The sequence below is a fragment of the Rhea pennata genome, chromosome 22 (assembly GCF_028389875.1).
Source record: "Rhea pennata isolate bPtePen1 chromosome 22, bPtePen1.pri, whole genome shotgun sequence".
Classification (NCBI taxonomy): Eukaryota; Metazoa; Chordata; class Aves; order Rheiformes; family Rheidae; genus Rhea; species Rhea pennata.
This window is the reverse complement of record NC_084684.1, coordinates 7,012,856-7,035,804: the sequence shown is the minus strand read 5'-3', so window position 1 is coordinate 7,035,804 and position 22,949 is coordinate 7,012,856. Positions and strand designations below refer to the sequence as shown.

Below are 22,949 nucleotides of genomic sequence, written 5' to 3'. Positions count from 1 at the left end.
CCCTGAGAGCTCTGCATACTTCAAAGAAAAACACAAGAATCTAATTCTGTTTTCCAGTTAAAATGCTGTAAATTAGGAGCAATTCTACTGAAGTCAATCAAGCCATAACTGTTATAACAACCACTGTGACCAAAAGAGAAGGTGGGCCTTTGTTTGTGGGCAGATTTGTCAGGAGGGGCAACATATTAGAAAATATATTTCAAGGGTATATTAAATTTTAGGTTAGCTTTGCACATTTTCAATGTATTCTTCTTACAATCCAGTTAAAGCTAACATTTTCTTTACCCACACTACAATCCTCATAATCATAAATAACAATTGAGTTGTTTACGCACTTACTAGATTAGATATTCAGAAGCCATGGTGCAACCAACAAGTGTACATTACTGACACAATGCTGAAGAAGGTGGAGTGGGTTGAGATGGATGCCAACCCAAATTCCAATAAAGACTTCATCTGTCATACCTACGTGGCGCAGATGTATCATCCATCATGGACGGCTTCAGTTCTTTACCTTCTGTCACCTTAGAATTCTGACATCCCTACTAAAACCAAAGGCTAACTTGAGACTGCATTTTTTAAATGGAAAGAGTTCAGCAACCTGGAAAGGAACTGCTTTAATGTTTTCTTGTCCACTTCTACCACATAGCGCAGGAGGAACAGAATGGAATAAAATAAGACTGATCTCCTGAGAATATGTATTTGAATTTCTTCATATTCCTTAGGCTACTGAGTGGCTCAAGCAAAAAGGAAAGAGTTAAAGAAAACCTAGTATGTTTATTTTTCATAGAGCATTGACCCAAACACCAACATGCACATTTGGGGGGCAGGTTTAGCTCAGTTGGTTAGAGCATGGTGCTACTAATGCCAAGGTTACGGGTTCGATCCCCGTACAGGCTATGCTGAGGGTTGGACAAGATGATCTCCAGAGGTCCCTTCCAACCTTACCATTCAATGATTCTATGATTCTATGCACATCCAGACATTACGATGCTTGCTGGTTTCCATCAGCAAGCACCAGTGACTCAATTAGCCTCTTCACAATGCCTAAATGTCACTAATTCAGCCTGCTGCCTGCTGCAGCATGCATACATACATACATATATATATATATATAAAAACCCACAAGCTTGTCCCTTCAGATTCAGTGGTAACAGCACCACTAACCTTCTCCTGACAGCACCAGGGGCCCAGACAGTCTCTTTCTCTATCTTTCCCTCCCTCCTCTCTGTCCTGCCAACCACAGAAAGAAAAGACCCCAGGGCTGATTGCAGGAGTATTGAGTAGGAGGGAAAACAAAAAAGGAGACACCATTTCTATTCATTTCAGAGCTTCATCCATCAAGAAGCCTTTTACAAGTTAAATAAAAAATGCATTCCCAGAAGCTCACGGTTTACAGCAACTGCTTAGTAAGGTGCTAAAGAAAAGATACTGACCTAATCTTTAACAGCCACAATACTACACAAAGGTTTAACAAATTACAAAAGCTAGGGCTGAAGAAGTATGATTTGACTCCATCTAATTTGCACTCCCACCTATCACTGCTATATTGAAATGTTCCTTATACCGTTTGCTTTTAGGATAAAGCACCGACATGTAAACCTTACTTTTCTCTGAAACTTTTATATCTTTGGCAATCTCAAATAATAATACAAAATAACACCATTAAACAAACACACAAACCAATTCTGACTTGCTTATTCCTTACACTCAGCAGCACATTTGTCCAGTTAATTTTTGTCACCTTTCACTAAATAATGACTTATTTTTTAGGCAGATTGATTCCCTGGTGAGCTGCTACACACTGTGCAGCCATAAAAGTGCTAGTGACAGTAACAGTAGGCCAGTGTTAGGGCAGAAGCCAAAAGGAGTTTTGGCAGCAACTAAGTTTATGTTGAATTAAAGTGACCAAGCAACTACGGCCTCAAAAGCATTGACTAAGTATGAACAAAATGTGCTGTCAAAACACAACATAACGGAATGGAGCCAATCAGTTCTGTTTTATGTGATAACTACACATAGAATTACAGTTCAGGAGAAATAAAGGAGATTCCAGAGAAGGGAAAGAAACTTTGCTAATTAATGTACTGTGTGGAAAAGGAGCTATTCTTACCGGAGAAAATAGCCAAAAAGCACAAGCTCTTCACTCCCTTCATCTTAGCCTTTCTCACAATTTAAAAAAGAAGGCTCAAAAATGGTCAAACCTGGATTCACTCTAGGTTTTACAGCCACGACATTTGCAAACAAGGCATTATTGCCCCAAACACCCCGACTGGACTTCCAGCTAACATCCACTTGGCATCCAAAGTGCTAGGTAGGAATCCTGTGACCATATAGGATTTCTACAACAGTATTGTGAAAGAATTAAAAAATAGATAAAAAATAGAAGTAAGAAGGACCAGATCTTGCAATCCCACTCTTTTTTCATTAATATTCAACACTTTATTTTAAAGGTGGACAAATGAACAGTAATCTCAGTACGCAAGGGATTCATTAATCCTTTACTATTTCAGTTCATCAGTCTCTCATCTCCAATCAGCTGAAACTGTAAAGTCATGACTTTCAGCTGCAGCCTAGATCAGAAGAAAGCAAGACTGATCTCACACTCACAAAGGTGCCAGACATAAGGTTCAGGATGAATGCAGGTTGGTTTTTGAATCAAAAGCGGATAAAGAATATTCAATATCATAATTAACAAAAGCAAAACAACTTGCCAAGAGAGAGTGTGTGAGCAAGCATGCACTGGCCAAAAAAAATAAAGTTCTTATTCTTATCCTTGTATGTATACTTGGTTTTGAGAGATAAGTGCTTAACATGTAAATTTTACATGTCCTTTACACTTACCATCCCCCCTAAAAAAAAAACCACACAGAAACATCTAGTTTAATTTTATCATCTCCTCAGTATGACTAGATACTGTTAAGCCTATTTCAGAAGCAACACTAGAGCAGTTCATGCTACAGAACTTCCCCTCTTTGCAAAAAAGTCCAAATCATCTTTTCTGTACAAAGTGAGAGGAAATGGTTGCCACTGGGGGAAACTCCATGGGAAGAGTATGCAGAGACAATATCCTGCTCGTTGAATTTTAGGAGTGAAGCATAGCTTTTGTAAATGAGCACGAGTTGCGCAGCAATTGAAGTTGCATCACTGTATCCACTGACCTTATTCCTGCTCCTTTTCACCATATTCCTACTCCTTTCACAGCCTCACTTATAAACTCCTTTAGAAGTTTATAAGGCCAGCTGCTCCCAGGGCATCCCATCTAACAGGAACTGCTAGTTTGTGTTACAAATTTGGCTTTAATCAAATAAAAAAGGGGGGGGGAGAAAAAAAAGACAGCTCTTTGTAGAATTACTTTTTTTGGTAGTCAGAGCCCAATCGTCCAGGCTATAGGTGAACTTCAGTGTGTGAGTACTTTCTTTTTGAATGTGCCACAGAAATTATAAAAAGCAGTCTGATACTCAGTAAAAGCTGCGTTTCCCTAAATAGTGTAGCAGTCAGTCCAGAGGGATGTTCTACCCAAATGAAGAGAAATCACAATCAGACAGAATGAAAACTAAGACTGTTCAAAAACGTTATCCTGAGTGGGTGATGTTACTGCAGCTTTATGGACATTTTGTCTTTCCTTGTCAGAAAAGCTGGCTTGCTAATTTATGGGCAGAGTGGGAAAGGCATAGGGATACAGACAGACACAGAATACTTAAAACAGGAGTGAGAATGGAGACAAAGCTCCTCTTTCACCTCCTGCTGTTATTTACCATCTGGGATCCTGAAAAGGGAGTGATGGGTAGTTTTGTGATAGGTTTGGCAAGGGGCAAGACATTTAGGATTTTGTGTGTGTGATGAGGTCATGTGTCAGTGCCTTTGCAGCACATGGGAACACAGTCCAAAAGAAGGTTCAACAAAAGGGTTGCCCCAGCTGAACTGGAAAGAAGTTTGTTAAATAATATCTTGGCACCAACACAGGATCTTAATCAAATAAATAACAATAGCAAATATGAAGAAAGCATCTCCAGAATCTAGCCTGGAAAAGCACAGAGAGAACAAACAAATGAAAACATCCAACATTTAATTTGGATGTGATATTTTATCATACTCTTAGACATCGAATAATTTTAAAAAGTAAAATGAAATTTCTGAATCTCTATTGCATGTAACGATAACCAACTATACACTAAGTATTCAAAGGAATCACGATTAGCATACTGCTATGAGGCACTAAAACAGATGGAGATTTGCAGACCATTTTATCACAGAAAAATTTTGCACTGTAGCAGAGTTCACCATGACTCAGTCCTACAGCATAGGAGTCAGACAGCAATAAAAACACTTCTGCCATAAAAGCCATATTACCTATCATCCTAAGAAACTACTGGTGAAGCCACGTAGTACCCGGTACTATATATGCATTCTTGAATGTTTGTTTATTTAGGCAAACCCTGCCCAGCACCCTACCACCAAACACTCTCCCTCCTTCCCTGACTTCCTGAATACTCCTGTTGTGGCTTTTTCAAACTCATGCAGGCACTGCAGAAAGGAGCATAATGCAAATGGCTCTTTTTCTATGCAACAGCCTCATTGCCTACATACTACAGTTGCTCTGAGGAGGAGCTTCATTTCTGCTCAATAATGGCAGCTCTGCATATGTAATGTGAGCATGTAAAGCGAGCAGACTATCCCAACTCTTAACCCCATGCACTTATCACCTGACTAATGTCTAGAGAGGTGTTTAAAAACTGAGGTGGCAGCTGTTTCTCTGAACTTTTATGTAAAATGCCACATTTAAAATAACGATAATGTAGCTGTGAGGCCAAGGGAACCTCTCTGTACCTAAACAGCATCTTTCAAACTAAATGCTGCTTTATACCATGAGGTTTCATGGCTAAATTTCCTATAGACCTTTTATGAGTTTTCATTCCTATCTGTTGATGTGCATTTATACTGGCACCTGGTATATGGCAGTTTAAGGAAAGGGTGTGGGAAATGAGAGAGAAATACATACAAGCTAAGTGTGTGAAGGTTAGCAAGATCCAGCTTCGATGTGTCTGCTATGATAGGGATAAATATTATTTGTTAGTGAAAATCGGTATCAGAACAGGAGAACTGCACTCACTTGTACTGAAATCCAGAATGTACCAGGAGTCTTAGCTGACAAAGCCACGAGGAAAGGGAGAACTGGGACCATCTGCTGTGATATATCAAAGGAAAGTAGGGTCACATACTAGTATCTGTCCTGGGATATATTAAAATATTATTTGGAGTTATTAAGGGGGGAATTTATAGAAATCAACCTTGTTTCCTATCTCCTATGTTCTTCCCTTAGTTCCTTCATTCCCAGAGTTTCTCACACTGGGGTAAAGGAGTAGGGAATTAGGAAAAGAAGAAAGAGAAGAACGAACAAATCCAGCTATAATTTAGATGATTTAAATCAGATGATCCTGGTCTAGACTAGAGAGGTCCTTTTCAATGCAGCAATGTCTTTTTCTTGTAATTGCTCGGTCTTAAGACATCCTGGGGCTTTTGTATAAAGTCTTTATAAAGAACTGTCCTTTTAATTTATGTCACCATAATACTAATAGATAATAAAACACAAAGCTATAGTGATCAAGAATGAGCCTTACAGTCTTGAGGCATATGTTAATCTCATGAGGATTCTGATGATGGGTGATACCGCATCACTTTATAGACTGGCAGTGACAGCCTTTAGAGTATCACAGAACTTAATGGTTATTCACCCTTCCATCCAAATAAGATGATGTGATACAAAAAGAACAAGACAAAGTATGCACAAGCACATAAGTATTATTTTTATAGTAATGCTAGATTCCTTGCATTACTGCAACCACACGAACACACCAATATACTGACCTTCTACAACAGCATAGGAAAGCAACTTGTGCAAACAGAACTTGAAACAAAAACAACCATTCGCAGTGCACCACAACTATATTTGGCAGTTGGACAAACACTACTATGTTGGTGTAATTTAGCTACACAAGTACAATAAATAAATGTCCTTTCACTTCAAATTAAGTACCAAAAGCCTTAAATTATTTTCTCTTTTAAATGTAATGTTCTACTCTGAGACAATAAACATAGTTTTGCTTTGTCTCCACAGCTTTGAAAAGAGCTTTATTTATAAAGGGACACATACACAAAAGCAGCACTAAGGTCAAACACACTGGGCATTACTCACAGCATTTGAAAACGTTACCTTAAAAAAAAAAATCACAGTTTTGATAGTTCTGTGGGGAAAAAAAGAACTTAGCAAATTTACAACAAAACTGTTAAGTAATTAAGGCAAGGCACTTCACACATGAACTTAAACTGCTAATTAAAATCCCCCTGCTTAATTGACTACATTTGCATATCATTCAGTGAAGAAGGGGAATGGTTTGGGCATTACACTAGCCCCTCCCTGTGAAGAAGAAAGCTGTAAGTAAAGTACACCGAGGGCAATAAGAAAAAGCAAGGACAGTTTCTGAATGAAATCTAAGCTTTCAGCTGAGGTTTTCTTTTTTTTTTTTTTTTACTGTTCAGAACATTAGAACATCGTAACTGATTCCAGTATGATCCAGAACTAGAGTGTTTACGTTCTTGTTAATTATTCCTTTATCTTTAAATTGTGATCACTACCACATTCTCCTATATACAACAGATTTACTTCCAAGGGAATCAGTTTCGGCATTCAAAATTCTTTGAAAAAAGAAATCTATCACTTGCACAGAATTTAAATAAAGATTTTTCTGCTGTATGTCTGAAAGTTTTCTCAAAAGAACTTTAACTATAAGATCAACTAGAATCAAGGAAAATAAGCAAATATCTTCCAGTTATATTGCTTATAAATAATGCAAAGTGTGAAGAATGTAGCTAGTCTGTCAAAAGGCCTGCATCAAGGATGTCAGATTATGATTTTAAGTGGACAAGAATTTGGAGTCAAGAACACAACCTTCCCACAGTACATATTAGACTCACTGTTGCAGGCTGCTAACAGATACAAGCAGACATTACAGCAAGAGTTAAAATGTTTGGAAGGTTATCACTGCAGAAGTGATGCTACCACACTTTCCTTTTTAGAAGATGGATTCTATAGAATGTTGTGCAAGAAAATGATTTCAGCATATAAACCAGATATCTCGTAGACTTGCTGTACACTATTTCTTTTCTATCTCTGAATTCGGCATTTTTTAACAGAGACTTTAGAAGTCTGAAAGTATTAACATTATCAATTCTATCAGTTCCAATCTTCTAAAGTAGAAAAACAAAAATAATACAATATATAGTTAGCTTATCTATCTCAAGCCAAAAGGATTGTATGCACTGCCAGTGATTAAAAAATAAAAAATCAGAATGTTTCTGACACTTGAGTCATACCACTATAAAACCAGGGTAATGCGGAGATCACCATCAAGCTTACTAACTGTTAAGTACCCTGAGAAAAAATGGCCAGTTTTATGAGTTGTTTCTTTCAAGTGTTTTTTGCAAGTGAACCTTCTTATGCCAATAACCCAAGGAAAAAAAAAAAACATAAAAGCAGCACCCATGTTTTCCAGAAATGGAAAAAAATATATATATATACACATACACACACTTATGTATCTCACATCTTGGTATACAAATAGCCTTACAAATAGCAACAAAAATGGCCACTGGTCAATATCACGCTGTTGGTTGCCAAGAACATAGTTGATGATTATTCTATTTCCACACTAACATCAACTAACGTGAATTGCAGCCTTAAACCTGCATAATGCTCTGCATTTGTATGGTGTTATTGAAAAATAACACCAGCTACTAAAACAGTAAAAGCTAGAATGTTATATTTCTACTGTACAAAGATTTAATACAGAAAGAGGTAGGCATTAAAGGGCATTAGTCACTAGTCGTTATCACGATCTCTTTAACAGAACAAATATAAATAATGTTTGTTTGTTTGCTTGTTTGTTTTATTAAATTGTCTTTTTTGAATTGACCTACTGCTGACCTGACCAGGAAGGAGAACAACGATAGCAGACAATTGAGTAAAACACACTTGCCCTCCACACTTCCTGGGTATTAAGAAAACTTTACATCTGATCCTTGATGAACAATTACTGATGGAAAAAAAATAATTAAACACTGGATTCACCATTGTCTGCACAGATTTCACTGCTCCCAACTTAAACAATGTCGTGTTAAGACTGCAACAGCTTCTTAGCTATTATCTTTTTTGTGAAATCACTTACTAGGCCAAATACAAAAAAATAAAAAATAAAAAAATAAATAAAAAAAAATCATTGAGATCAAACTACACACAGCTAATACTGATTTCAGTGACAGAAGAATCATGCCATTTTTTAAAATTCAAGTTTTAGAAGGAAGACAATACATCATAATGACATATCTCACTGAGCTCATTACTGTATTGTGGAGGTTGATATTACATCTAACCGCACATGCCATTCACAGATATCCATAAGGAGAGGTTTTTTTTTCCCAACTCTCAGCTTGTATTAAAAAAAAAAAAAAAAAGAAAGAAAAAAGCTGCACCCTTTATCTCATTTTGTAAAGCTTCCATAAGTCTTTGAAACATTAATATTCTCCATAACAAAGCCAGCAGCTGCTCTGCTAGCCTGTGACACGTATGGTTTTGTAAAAGGGTTTTTGGTTGGTGCATCTCCCCCTTCTACCCTGCTCCCGTTCGATGTGTTTTGCATATGAAACAAGACATTTCCCTGCCCGCCGCCTCCATCCTCGCCTAGTCCAGAAGGGACCTTCCTTCCTCCCCGTCAAACAAGCAGCTCATTCAGCAAAAGGGAAACCCCAAGATGCACTTGGGCAAAAAGCCTACAGAAGGAGCTTGGAGGAAGAAAAAACCACCACAACAAACAAACAAAAAAGGAAAGTTACCAGGGTGGCCAGAAAAGTAAGAGGAGGAGCAACTGAGCTGGAAATTATGAATCCAACTGCAGTTCTCTGCTGCCAAAAAAAAAAAAAAAAAAAAAAATACAGAAAGCCAGTTTGGAGAGTCTTCTATATGATTACCGAGTAGATTCTGCAGCATGAATTTGGAGCAACTCAATTGTTACTATGCAACATAATAATCTAACTAAAGCGGAATCCAACCTACCGATAGCTCATAGAATATCGAAAAAAAAAAAAAAAAAAAGGAAGGAAAAGAAAGAAAGCCAAAACGAAATTTTCTGTTTTTAAAACAAAAACAAGCAACCTTTTCTTAGTTTAGAAAGCTGTTTCAAACGGGATCCACCTGTCTCCACATTTATTTTCCTTCAGACCTAATGTTTGCTCTGTGACATCCAAACCATTTCCACCCCAACTAATTTTGTTGTCTCAAAAGATTATGATTTTGACTGCGGGAAGCTGACATCAAAATTAGCTGCTTTGGAAATGGTCTAGCTGCTTAGTAAGGAGAATATGAATGAACATCCTTTTCAGAAAAAAAAGACATGTACAATATTTGACCAGTGTGAATATACTGAAACCCAATAAAGTTATAATAACAGAAAACGGCACTGATCAAATTCACACTCAATATTGGACTATTTTATGAATCCTTAGAAACTTAAATTTCAAATTTACATGCAACATAATATTTCCATATTTAAATTCTCCTCTTAAGATTTGTGAAAAAAATAAACTCCAAACCTCAACACTCTAGATCTTCACTTGCAAATTCACCGCAGAATTTGACCCTCAAATTATAACCAATGAGAAAAGACATGGCTATAGTCAGAAGCTATGACAAGTAATTTCCACTCTAGGATCCATTGTGATAAACTTGGACTGAGTCCATTGACTTCACTGGAGTCAAACCACAGACAAAACCATTGCCTATTATGACCTTCCCTGAATGGAAGCAGGCAATAGGTCCAATTCTGATTATATTTAAGGGGTCTTTTTTGAAGCAGCTTGTTGTTTGTCCACTGACTTGAATCAATCCTTTACATAGTTTTCCTGACAGCACAACCACACTGATGTCGAATGAATTATTCTTACTGCATTCCAGGCAAGATAAACCGATTAAAGACCCTCAGGACCTAGGCTATAGGGTCATTTAAAATATTATCTTTTATACAATGGCAAAAGTTAAATCTCATCCATACCTCTATAAATTTATAAATATAACTCTACACTCTGAAGCAATTTAGTAAATGTAATAAAAGATATGGTTGTCTACACAACACAGAGCACTCAGCAATGATACCGGGTGTGGTATTCCTGCTAACTTCACTGCACACTAGCCCCCCAGTTTTCGTACATTTTCTTCTATAGCTACACTAGAACCAATGATGCTTTAAAAACTAAACCAAAACTAGAACAAAGAGAATGCTCTAATTATTTCTCAGCCATTTTTGTCTCACTGGTTGTTTTTCGTTTTTATACGTTAGAACAGTCCTCTGATCTGGTTCACAGAACTAGAAAATGTTGTCTGAACAAACCTGAGTCAGTTGTACACCACAGTATGGGACAATAATCCATAGGCTGGTATTACTATCAACCTGGTTGAAATTGGAAACTACAACCCATACTCCAGCTCCTTCCTACTCTTTCAGTGTATGATGCGCACCACATTACTGGGGAAAAGTTACGAAACATTTTTCATCCTGAACACTGAACTGCTAAACTCATAATAAAAGAAGCACAAAAATCTGTACAAATGCAAATGTCCCAAATGCAAAAATTAACTTATTTCTAAAGCCTAATTCAGCTCTTTCATTTCTTAGCTGCAGGCCATTTATTGCCACTCCCTTTTTCCACCCAAACAAAAGACCAAAGGTATGACTCAAAGCAACTTCAATTTCAAGCTAAAGCCACAAAGCACTGAATGCCTGATCTTTAATATTAAACAGGTGTGCAGATGATATTAATTCAAGCCTCATCATGGCTAGAGTAGCTATTAACAGAAATAAACCTGCAAAAAGACCAAATTTACTTTTTAAAAAAACTTGAATGATGTTACAAATAACGATGGAAGTGATATGCTAAGTACAAGTGAATAGTAGTTACTGCACTGCTAACTCCCTTTACCTCTTCTTCCTCACAATTATTCATTTTTCTTTGTATTCAGAACATCTTTTAAATTCAATTATTTTTCCCCTCCCTTCAGAATTTAGTAATTTTACACACACAATCTTTGCTCTACAAAGAATAAGGAAGGATCAGTAACTCTATGAGATAATAGATTTTCACATAAATATGACTCTAGGAATTAGGGTTTTTGCATTTGCTAAGCTGTGAGAGCTAAGTCCTTTGAACACAGTTCTGCATATCTACTGAACAGTATAATGGTGCAAGCTACACCACTTTACCACTTACACCCACTTACACTTGAATATGGTCCAAAGATCTCCTCATATGCATATTCAGTCCTCAATTTATCGGCCTGCTCCATTTTTGCAAATAACCATACTGTTATGTCAAAAAGAGAAAGGCAAAAAGCCCAACAGAACTAAACCTTTTGATATATTAGCACAAGGACTCATTGTATGGCATATTTCTTATAAATAGAAACAAAGACATATCAATAATGGACCCAATGCTGCAGTGTATCCTCTTTGAGTCTGATTTATGCCTCATAGCAGTTCTGCACCACTCAAAATACATTCACTTCAAAGGAATATTTCTAAGTCATACCAGCATGCGTGAGATAATTCACACCCACTGAACAAACTGAAACTCCTAGTGGGGAGTCAAGAATGGGGTACATTTTATTTTTTTAATGACACTCCATTATCTTTCAACTCAGAAAAGTTTATCAGCTTTGGAGAGAAGGGATTTAAAAAAGCATGCTTAACATACAATTTAATGAGAAAGTCTTATCTCAGTAAGAAGAGTCTAAATCTGAAATCCATAACATCAGTGAAGAACAGTGAAATCAGAGTACACAGTAGCCTTAATACTGTCAATTTTCTGCTTTTCTGATTTATTAATCTATAGGAAATAAAAGCTCTAAAACTTATCTTCCTGTTATAAATATGTAAATCTGAGTAATCCTGATGATTTTTGTTTAATTTTTTTTTAAAGATACTTACCAGGTAAAATACAAGACCTAGAGAAATTAAGTATCTATAGAGGTGTCAAGAAAAAAAAAAAAAAGTAATTCACTGTCTCTAATTAGTACTACAACAATAACTGTTTTAGTAAGCTGAAGGATCTCCACATAACTTAAGTATTTTAATGCTCAATGGAATTAATTTAGTTAGCTGATCCTGAAAAAGTATCTGCATGCTTTATGCATACAGCCCAAGATGCCCAGCACTCCAGTATTATGTAATAATAGAAAGAAAACAACTATCACACTCCTACTTCTGCAATTTGATCTGCATGGGCATATCTTCATGCCTGTGCAGCTCCCCTATTGAAGTTGCTAGGGGCTGCACAGATTAGATGCCAGATTTAGGACTGCAGGATACAGTCACATAAATAGCCTCACACAAAAGCTCACATTTAACCAAGAGGTTACTTTGGCTTCTTAAAGTTAGGTAAATTCATGTGAGTGCAGTAGCTTTGTTCTTCTGTGTTAAGCGATATAAAACAGCTCATGCTGAAAACCAGCAGGAAAGGTTCTACCAAACTGTCAAAGATTATTAATAGTAGTATTACAGAAATATTTTAGAAACTTTTTTCTTCACTGACAGAAGTAGGAAGCCTCACCATCGTTGTCTTCTGTTTAACAGCAATAAAGACAACAACTTCTCATGAAAAGTGAAAAATCCAAAGACTGAAACAAAGTAAGTGTTATCATTTATGATTTTAACAGTACCGTTGGCATATATCATATTTTTTCAAATATACTTTATAAAGACCTGCAGACCCCTGCCTAGGAGGGCATTCAACTTCAGTTCCTGGCTGACTCTATTTGGGCATGAAAAATCAGAACCTGTAGCACAAATAATTAGAGTCAAAGAATGTAATGGAGGGGGGAGCTTCATAAAAATTTCATGACAATGAAAAGATACAAATATTTTTTCTTCCAACCCTAACAGATGTTGTCCAATTAAAGATGCAAATAAATCACCCTCTACACTGCAAATCAGAAAATACGTACACGATGCTTTCTAAATACATTTCAGTTTAAACTTGCGTAATTCTCCTAGTGAAGAAATCATCTTAAACTTATGTAATCCTTAGAAAGAGACATTATTACAGACAATTCTGTATCACTGATAGATAAGGAAGACACCTTAAAAAGAGCTGCACTCGCACACAATTATATGGGGGCAAGGGGGGTAGAGGAGAAAAGCTGCAACAGGGGTGCAAAGACCAGAGACTACTGTTTACACAGAGATTGATCTGTAACTGAGCTCAAGGGTCTACTCCCCTTTCACCAGCCTGAATAGTCTGTTATACTTAACCCAGACTTCCTAACACTTGATACCCTGTCTGCTATTTCAATGCCCTTACTCAATGTTTCAGACAGACATTACACAAACTGGCTGGTGAAAAGGGTTGAGAAACCAAAAAGCAATCCAAGTCAATGACTTTATTCTATAAAATGATACCACTGACTGAACAGCGGACGAAGAACAAAGCACAGGGGGTACATGTCTTCTGAGTACATCATTGAAATCTTCCCTACTAAAAATAAGAGGAGGACTAGGCTTCAGCTTTTTTTTCCAAGGTTGCTGTTGTTTTTTTTAACTGTTAAAATCTAAGAAACTACTCTTGTACTTCCAGTGCCACTAATGCTCACACCAGAGCAGAAACTTTTTTTTTTTTTTACTAAAACTAAAAAGAAAAGACAAAATAATCACATATTCTACAAAGCAGTCAAAAATAACTGTACATAAAATCAATAAACAAGGCTAGAAACTGGTTTATTGATTAGCTCCTTTGCTGTTTATCTCAAATGAACCTGCAACTTTTACCTATGCACAGAATCTCTATTCTCATGTATGTTTCCCCTGACTTTCTATGGAATTGTTAATTAATACAAGTAAAGGCAGCAGGACCTGTATTATTAAACAGAAAATATGATTGTGCAGCTTATCAGGTTGTTTTAATACGTATCCTCTGTTTGAAGAAGTCCAATTACAAGTGACAGCAGCCAACTATAGATGGAGCCAATGATAAAAGCTCTAGCCATGGGAAATCCCACTAGCTTCAAGAAGATCTTCATTCACGTAAGACTAGCAGAACTAGGGCTTGAATTTGTATCAGGATTTTTGTTATATCATCCAACCAAAAGTCAAAGTAACACAATTAGCTCAGTGCAGAGGCCAAGATCTATCAGCCCACAGGTTTGCCCAATATGGGCAGAACAGGCATGCTCAAACAATTGCACCTGCATTTGATTCAGTTTCACGGTCAAGTTTATGGTCCTTAAATTGCATCAGAAAAAAAAAACACTGATCCATATCCCAGCTGTGGAGATATTTTCCAAGACAGTAAAAAAATAAAATGAAAAGAGGAGAAGATGACAAACAAATCCTAAATAACAGTAACAACAACAACAAAATTTAGGTATCTACCACAACCTTAAAAAACCCTGCATATAGCTACCAGAAGACATAATCCTTTCTGCAGGAAGCCAGCTCAAGCTTGCAGGAACTACTGCCCAATTCAGTAAGATCCATCAGGATCAGCGTACCCTCAAACACTTCTGAACCCAAAACCTAATTAATAAGCAAAACTGAAATACTGCAATGCTTAAAACAAAAGCATGCTAAATTACTACATTTTAAAAGTAATTCTTCCTTCATGCGGAAATCAATTTGATCGAGGTGCTCTACGGCCACCCAGCTAAAACAGATTAACCTAGTAATCACTAGCATACTATTGATAGACTCTTTAGAAGTAAGTCAAAGTCACCTTTGTCTACGTTTAACTTCTTTCCAAGAAGCCCTCCATGGATTGAATGCAACTCTTCTATGAGAGTTCCCTGTAAGTAAGAGTTACACCCTCAAGTTCAAACTTTGCATTAAAAAAAGAGAGAGAGAGACTATTTAACAAGATTTCAGGGTCTGAGTAGTGCACATTAAGATGCAATTCTTTGTGCAATGGCAAAGCAGTTTGGCTAGATAAGCCAGCAATGCGAGTTTCAGCATCAACTATCACCAGTATAGAAAGCAGGCCCGCTCCTTACAGGAATCAATACTATGCAAACTCCTTAACTTTGGCAACAACTTTGACAATAGTCAAAAATAACATGAATTTTCAGTTAGAATGGGCAATGGATTCCTTTAGATATCCAAATCTTGCTTGGGCTCAACCACATAGATTCAGCCCAGAAGTTCTCACTCTTCTAGCAATGCTGAGAAGCAAGGGGTAGATAAGGTACAAGTCACTGCCAGAATTTTAACCCACTGTGTTGTCTAGACACGCTCTGACCAGCTTCATACAGACGCCTCCAGAGGCTTTTACAACGCTCATCTAAACACAGACCTCAACAAATGACAACATGCCCTTATTGGTCAGTCAGCCCAAGCTAGTGATAACCATGTTCATATTCTGAAAGACAGCCCAGGTACAAGGCTTCTGAAATACACAAAAAATAAGCTGTGTTTACATGCATCTTCAAAGCATGCTACTGTTTTGGAACGACATATGCCCAAACCCTAAACCACAGAAATGGAGAGGCAAGTCAGAGAGCACAGATACTAAATATCTTCTGCTCTGTTCAGTATTTCAGGCACTGAATTGCCAAAGAAGGGATTTCATATAATTCCCGCCTTATATTCAAGAGGATTTAATTCAGAAACTTTACGAACTATTTTGGAGCATCAGAGAACCAAAGTTGACTCAACATCATTAGACCATTATTTGCAGCATATTCTTTGCCTCACACCAAGCGACATATCTGCTTCTTAGTTCTCAATGAACTGTTTGTGCTCTTAGGAAAAAATGCTGATGTCTGCTTAAACACTGACATCACTCAGATACACAGAATTTTGCTTTAAGCTTGGTACCACTTCTAAAGCTCAGCTGTAAAATTATTCTGAGCTTAAATTACTGGTTCAAGACTTCAAGATTTTTGCTTTAGTGACATCAAGATTTTTATTAAAGAATTTCTAATGTAATTTTTAAAAGTTAGATAAGGTAATGAATAACTTCATTGCTCCATGGGATAACAATTGATACCACAGCCCTTAGGCAAAATTTGCCAAGAGTACTTATCAAGCCAATTTTATATAGAGAACAATAAATCAAGCCAGTAGATTGAACATCACTGCCTGTACAAAAACATCAGAATTGCTCTGCTATAGCTATTGTAGGATATATACTATTAACAAATAAAGAAGCTTAATACTGCCAGGACGCAGGACTCTGGGATACAGAAACAGAAAGAAATACATTCTGACTCTACTAATGCAACATTTCAGATGGCTATCAGGTGCAGCATAACAACCATTGTACAGTAACTAAAAGGCCACAGCTATCTTACAACTCAGTCAGTACTGCACCATTTCACTGCGAGTGGTTTTTGTTCTTTGATTTGGGTGCACAGCTGACCTGGCTAAACCTGACTTCAGCTGAGCAAGCTACATGTTGTGGCAGCACTGGGTTGGTAGGCATTGTGAAATACAGTGGGAGGGCTTATGTGCTCATTTGTGTGTCAGTACCCAGAATGCTTCTTTTCTAGCTTCCAGGTACTTCATAGAAGTGCTGCTGAGACTTGAACCGTGGGAACACTGCAGTGGCAGCACGTGTGGGTGTGCTCACATGTATGCATGGAAGGCCCTCCTATTCTTTCAGTATCTGACCACATACAGTTTTGCTTGAAATATAGATGTCTGACACACAGGCAGGAAATATGAAAGCACTGTCAGATTTTGCTCAGTTCAATATTAATAAAAAAAAAGAGGGAGGAAAGAGTTTAAAAATGATCCGAACGGAACCCACCCTGCTTTACTGCAAATAGCAACCAACAAAGCCTTAATGCCTCCTTTATGAATTCAGTTACAGTGGAGGCATACTGATCTGTAGAAAGCAGAGAGCACTCCGAAACAGGAAAAGAGTGTTAGGCGCACCAAGGTCGTATCTACACCAGTAAGCAAAGATTCAACATGTGCCAGCTGTTCAGCTCAAGAAAAAGGCCGTGGCATTGATACTGGATTTTGAGGACTCTGTTTTGTTGCCCTGTCAGGTTATTCACATTTTAAATCTCTAGAAATATGACAGATTCGAATTGTGCTCCATGCCAGTAATGGTAGATGAAGTGAGAGGGAAATGATGGTTGGGAAACGGGACACCCACTCAAGTAAAACCAGTATTTGTGAATGGAGACTCTGAAAAGACCATACAGAAAACAAAACAGAAAAAAAAATTGTAAAAGCATGTGAGAAGGTAGAAAACCCAGTCAGGGATACAACCCAAACACAGAAGTTGTTATACGTCTCAAGAAAAGAGGGAAGCTTTGGGAAGTAGCAAGAAAATGACACAACTTATGGGAGGTCAGTCATTCATCCAAGGAGAAAAAGGGAGGATATAAAAAACAAAAATTTAAGAAGGTAACAGAAGTGGCTGAGGGATCTATGGGTCCTCTGCCTCCTGGTCTGGTGAGGTCGCAACTCTCCAGCTTTTGGTTAAGACTCTCTGCTGACTTCATGGAAGCTACAGATCTAGATGGAAGCTTTGTCTGTGAGTGACAAGACCAGACAATGCACACCTAGTTCAAACAACCAAACTGACAGAGAAGCTATGTCAGTATACAGGCATAATGGTGCCTGATGCATATAGGAATATGTGGTGGGAATGCAATTCTGTAAACAAAGCTACACCTTGCAGCAATGCTTTAAAACCACCCAGAGCAAGAAAAAGAAAAAGAAAAAGAAAAAGAAAAAGAAAAAGAAAAAGAAAAAGAAAAAGAAAAAGAAAAAGAAAAAGAAAAAGAAAAAGAAAAAGAAAAAGAGCAGTTTTGCCAGGAATCTGAATCTACAACGGGGGCAACTGCCAGCTCACCTCCTCCATTCAGAAGTCAAACCTTTAAAAGGCAGAGCTGTGCTGGCAGAAGTCTACAAACCTCATTACATAAACCTCATAAAGACCCACAAAAAGGCCAGCTGCTTCTTATACCCACTGCTTCTTATACAGCCACAACAGTCACACACATCCCACTACTACCAACATACTAACAGAGCCGCAGGGAAAACACACCACACAAAATGGTGTGCGTGTGTGTGCATGTGCAGACATACATACATAAATCAGGAAAAACGAAAAAAATACTGTTGAGAGTAGAAGGCACAATATCTGACACAGCAAATTAAGGCATACAACACACACAAACACCTCTACATAAGATAAAACAAAGCAATGCAGAGATATACATCAAAAAAGAAGACCACCACAAAGACATATACACTTCACTCTTTCATCCAGAGACAGACAGAGCTCAGACACACAAAAACCACACAGACTGACAATGATTAACACAAACACACAGAAGCAGACGCAGGATCATCCTTTCATTTCCTCACTAGGCGATCTAAACTTTACTCCAGTGTTATTTGCCCCTGGCCACAGTCTACCAACTCTAGAGCCAGATTAAATCTCTTCGTAATTATCTGCAAACACTGCTACGGCACAAATGACCTTAGCATATAATATCTATTGGTTAGGCGCAATAGAAAAGGCTACAGAAAATGGAAGCGTTCAAAACTCAGCCAGCTATGCCAGGTAAATGCTCACAAAGTCTCTTCAAGGCTGCACCATTTTTATAGAAGAGCCCTGAAAACAGGTCAAAAGCCTTGAAACTTAAGCCCAATTTTGCACAGGATCTATGATGAAGTGTTCTGCTTTCTCTACCCTATCATCAAAACACACACTTACCATCCTAGTCTTCCCTCAACAAACTCCTTGCCACCTCTCAAAAGAACCTATGCAGGAGACTTCTAACATTTTCTTATGACAGATTTTTGCTAAGTTTCCTGAAAAATAAATAATTATTATTTTTTTATATAATTGTGGTGTCCACTAAAGGTATCTCAAAATCCCTCTGCAAGAAGCATTGTGATGTATGCAGATTTTGGAGGGCGGAGGAAAAGTACTTGCCATGCTCTGAGCTCAGACCCATTAAATAGACACAAAGAAGACAAGCAATGCTAAAATGTAGTAGTCTTTCTTTATGCAGTTATAGTCCCTATCTTGTTCTCCACGTGCAATCTCTCCTGGTGTACTGGATAAGTTGTACAGAGTACAGTGCCATAAAAGCATTTTAAGGGAAGGATGTACACCTCTAGTAACATTCATTTTAATTTTAAACTGTGGAAATGACCAAGTTGGAGACACATTACCTTTCAGGGAGCAAGAAAGTGGAATTTCTTAATTCTGCTTCTCAGACAAAGCATGCCATATCAAATTCATTTTCCAGTCTCAAAAATATCTCTGCTTTCAGAACTGCACTCTCCTCTCACTGGCATTCATTTGTCTATCCCACCATTCCCTCTTGGCACATGACTGACAGAGAATAGACAAGCCATTAAAAACACATCCACCTCCAACCATGGAGATAATGTGGCTCATTACAGCCCAGCCTTGTCACAGTGGTTCTGACACTCAAGCTGGAAGAAAAGGAGGGGTAAGGGCAGGATCGGAACAGGGGCTAAACAGAAGACCAGGAGAGGAACAGGAACTTGAGAGAGTGAGACTCCATTTACTGATCAAAAAGACGTGGAAGCCAATCAAAGCATTCCGTGTGGAAGGCATTTACTAAGCTTTGCTATTTCTTAAGTAAAAGTTATATATGAGTCTGAGTGTGCATCTGCATGTTTAAACGGATATTTGGGAAGTTAATTAAGAGTTTTACTAAACATTCCCAATGGGCTTTGAATGTTGCTTCTCCTTGGGGCTAGTGTCACTACCCTTCCACTCCAGACACTTAAAACCCATTAAAAGTTCCCAAAATCTGCGACAGATGAGACAAAATGCATACAACAAATCAGCAGTGTAAAGCTCAGTAGGCAAGAGTTAATTCGACTTTTCTTGTTGGCTTTTACCCTTTGGGAAGGAAGGAGGAGAACGCGGGCAGGAGGTGAACTGCTCATCCCACAGCCAACTGCATTACTGCCGGCTAGCCAGACATCCTGGTGTCTGCAAGCAAGTTCTCAAGGCCCTGTGGCATTCCTTGCTGCCCGTTGATCACGACTGGTGCTAGATACCAAGGCGGCCTCCCACCCACATACTAGACAAGTGATTCTGGGATCTAAAGGCAGCCCAGACTGGGAGGGGGGAGGCCCACCTAAAATAAATGTGCTGTCTGGATAGGCAGACTCAACACTGCATGGCATACCCTAAAGATGCCGTTGCAGCTGGCCCTATATTCATTTACTGAACATACACATAATCCAACACAGAAAAGCCAGTCTGGTGGTGAGATTCAGACTCCACCGGGATATTCAGAAACCACAGACTTCTCTATTCCCATACCTCTTAACCTGAAAATCAGTAACCTGCATTACTGTTAGGATTTTTCTTAGCAGCCACATTTAATTACAATACATGCATTTAGATAATTTAGCCTTTGCCTCCAATTGGAACAATGTTACTTTTCCTCTTTTGTCTTTCTTGTTTCGACTCCTAATTCAAGCTCCTAAGTTCCAATGTCATATACATCCTGCTAGAGTCTGTGGCAATATGATGAGATTCAAAGATGAAGTTCCATGTACACTGATATGCAAACACACCTATAAATGTAACTTAATTAAACTACAACTATTGTATTCAGAACATAAAAAAAATAAATTCATAAAAAAGCGACATCTCAAACACTGGTCATCTACACTGAAACATGTGTGTTGAGAATTAATAGCATGGTTAGATTGCTAAGTGACTTTAAAATGCAAAGTACTTGGTAACACATGGGTATATCAATGGATGTCACCTAAATTATAGAAAATTCCCCTTTCTCTTTCTCCCCCCCCCCCTCACTTTAAAGAAGAATTAAAGACATTACTTACCCTGGGGGCTTTTCTCTTGTATTTGTTGTTATAGTCAAATTTTTCTTTCATTTCATCTAAGAGCTGGCCCAGCCTAGTTTTCTCCTCTTTCCCAGTGTAATCCTGGCTGAGGAGGATATAGGACCTCCAGTTCGCTGAGTCAAAGCCCCAGTGGCAAGTCCTGTTTTCCAGGGATTTGTGAGAGTGGACCACAAATTTATGAGGTGGGTACATAAGCCTGCAGTCCAAGCACTGAATGCAGGCTGCACTCGGGTTACTGTAAAGCTCTGGTACCAAGAGCCCCTTACACTTCCCAAAGCACTCGTGATACACCTTGAAGCTCTTCTCTGTGAGCTCCAGCTCAATCGTGCTGGAAAATTCCTTCTTGCAGTGGGGAGGATAGGTGCCACCGTAAAGCAAGGCATTACAAAGCCTCTCAGCATCAGTTTTGGTAATGAGCCCACAGGAGGGAGCAGAGAAGGGCAGGATGCCCATGACTTTGAGGATCTCCAGCTGGTCAGCGGTGCATCTCGAGCAGTAAATATGTAGCTCATCACACACCGAATTGATCTGCTGCAGGGAGAAGTCCCTGAGCACCGAGTTCAGGATCTGGGGCAAGCAAAGCCGCTTTTCTCCGCCCACCACGAAGCAAGAGATGGTTTCCCCTTCCAGGATGGTCTCGCACCTCTCTGTGGATCTGTCCGAGGGCATGAAGAAGGGTCCAGGCATTACTGGAGGAGGCTGGATAGGAGGCAGATGTAATACAGGTTCTGTTGGGTCTTTGCCATTGTCCTTCTTGTACATCTCCTGTGCCCATCGTGCTGAGAAAGCAGCAGGGCCACCCAGGGAGCTCATAGAGCTCAGATGAAACTGTTCCAAGGTCTTCTGCAGTCCTGGATGAGGCTGGAAGCTGCTTCTACTTACAGTCTCCATTTTTTAGTTTCTATTCCCAGAACAAACAACAAACCCCTCAATTATTTTCCACCCTGGTAAAAAAATCCACTTAAAGATTTTTCTTTTAAGAAAGAATTATTAAAAAAAATAGAGCAACCCACACTCGTTTTTTTCTCCTTCCCACTCACGTTTAACAATCCACTAACGAAAAGGAAATAAATCCTTTTTGTATGTGTTTCTCTCCTCCTCCTTTTTTTCTCTTGCTTCGTTACACTTTCAAAACCTCCAAGTCTCCAAAGATGCCCCGATGGAGCAAAGAGTCACGCCAAAAGAGGTCTTCATCCGAGCACTCACCCCCTCAACCAAGCCCCCGGGCAAACCAATCCCGCCTCCCACACCTCCGACACGCAGACAGACACACGCACACACACGCCACCCACAAAAATACAAGAAGTCTATGCCACGCTCCGAGCACCAGGGGCTCAAATATGCTCTGGCGGCTGCTGCTTCTCTGCAGTAAACTCCCTTCTGTCCATATCCACCAAAAGGAAGGAGCGGGGGAGGAAAGTAAAAACCAGAAGGAGGAAGAAAGCTTCGTCTGTGGAGGAGAACAACGCAGAATAAAATTAAAAGGCCCAAATCCCTGGCACTTCCAAAACGGCGAGAGGACCGCAGACGGACAGATAAGCAGGCTCCCTTCTCTCTCGTGGTCCCTTAGCTCGGTCTGGGAGGACTCTTCGTCGCTCGGATTTCCTTTCTTCCTTTCTCTCGGTCTTTTCAGCGTGCCGTGGGGAGCCGCGGTAACAGAGCGCGCATCCTCCCAGCTCCTCTTTCCAGCAGAGACTGAGAGTGCCTGAAAGCTGAGCTAATGCGGGCTGGCTCAGCCTCCCGCCCTCCTCCCCCTCCTTCCCCCCGCTCTGTTTGTTGGTGTCTGCCTCAGTCATTGAATCACAGCCAAGAATGTGACCAACTCCCCAGGCTGGGCTCTTCCAGGAACAGCGGCCGCCTCCCCCCTCTCGCTCTTCTCGCAGCTCCTGCAAAGGCAGGCGCTCGGAAAGGCCCCAGGCGGCCGCGCCGGCGAGAGAGTAAAGTGCTGGGTTCACAGACCCGCGCGCTGCGACCGAGGGGCGGGAGGGCGAGGGCTTTTTCCTCCGCACGGTTTTATTTCTGAACGATAGT

The 22,949-nt window shown here is 39.1% G+C and overlaps 1 protein-coding gene and 1 non-coding gene across 3 annotated transcripts in view; one reads left to right on the top strand and one right to left on the bottom strand.

Moving 5' to 3' along the window:
- Positions 1 to 22,608, bottom strand: part of SKI (SKI proto-oncogene) — a 119,246-nt gene extending 96,638 nt beyond the window's left edge. For both annotated transcript variants that reach the window (XM_062593184.1, XM_062593185.1), the window contains exon 1: positions 20,898 to 22,608. In XM_062593184.1, the coding sequence (XP_062449168.1) occupies positions 20,898 to 21,809 (912 nt within the window). In that variant the 5' untranslated portion in view covers positions 21,810 to 22,608. The remainder of the gene's footprint in view (positions 1 to 20,897) is intronic.
- TRNAS-ACU (transfer RNA serine (anticodon ACU)) lies at positions 826 to 900 on the top strand. Its single transcript has one exon. It is a non-coding gene; the product is annotated as a tRNA-Ser (tRNA).
- Positions 22,609 to 22,949: the final 341 nt, after the last annotated feature.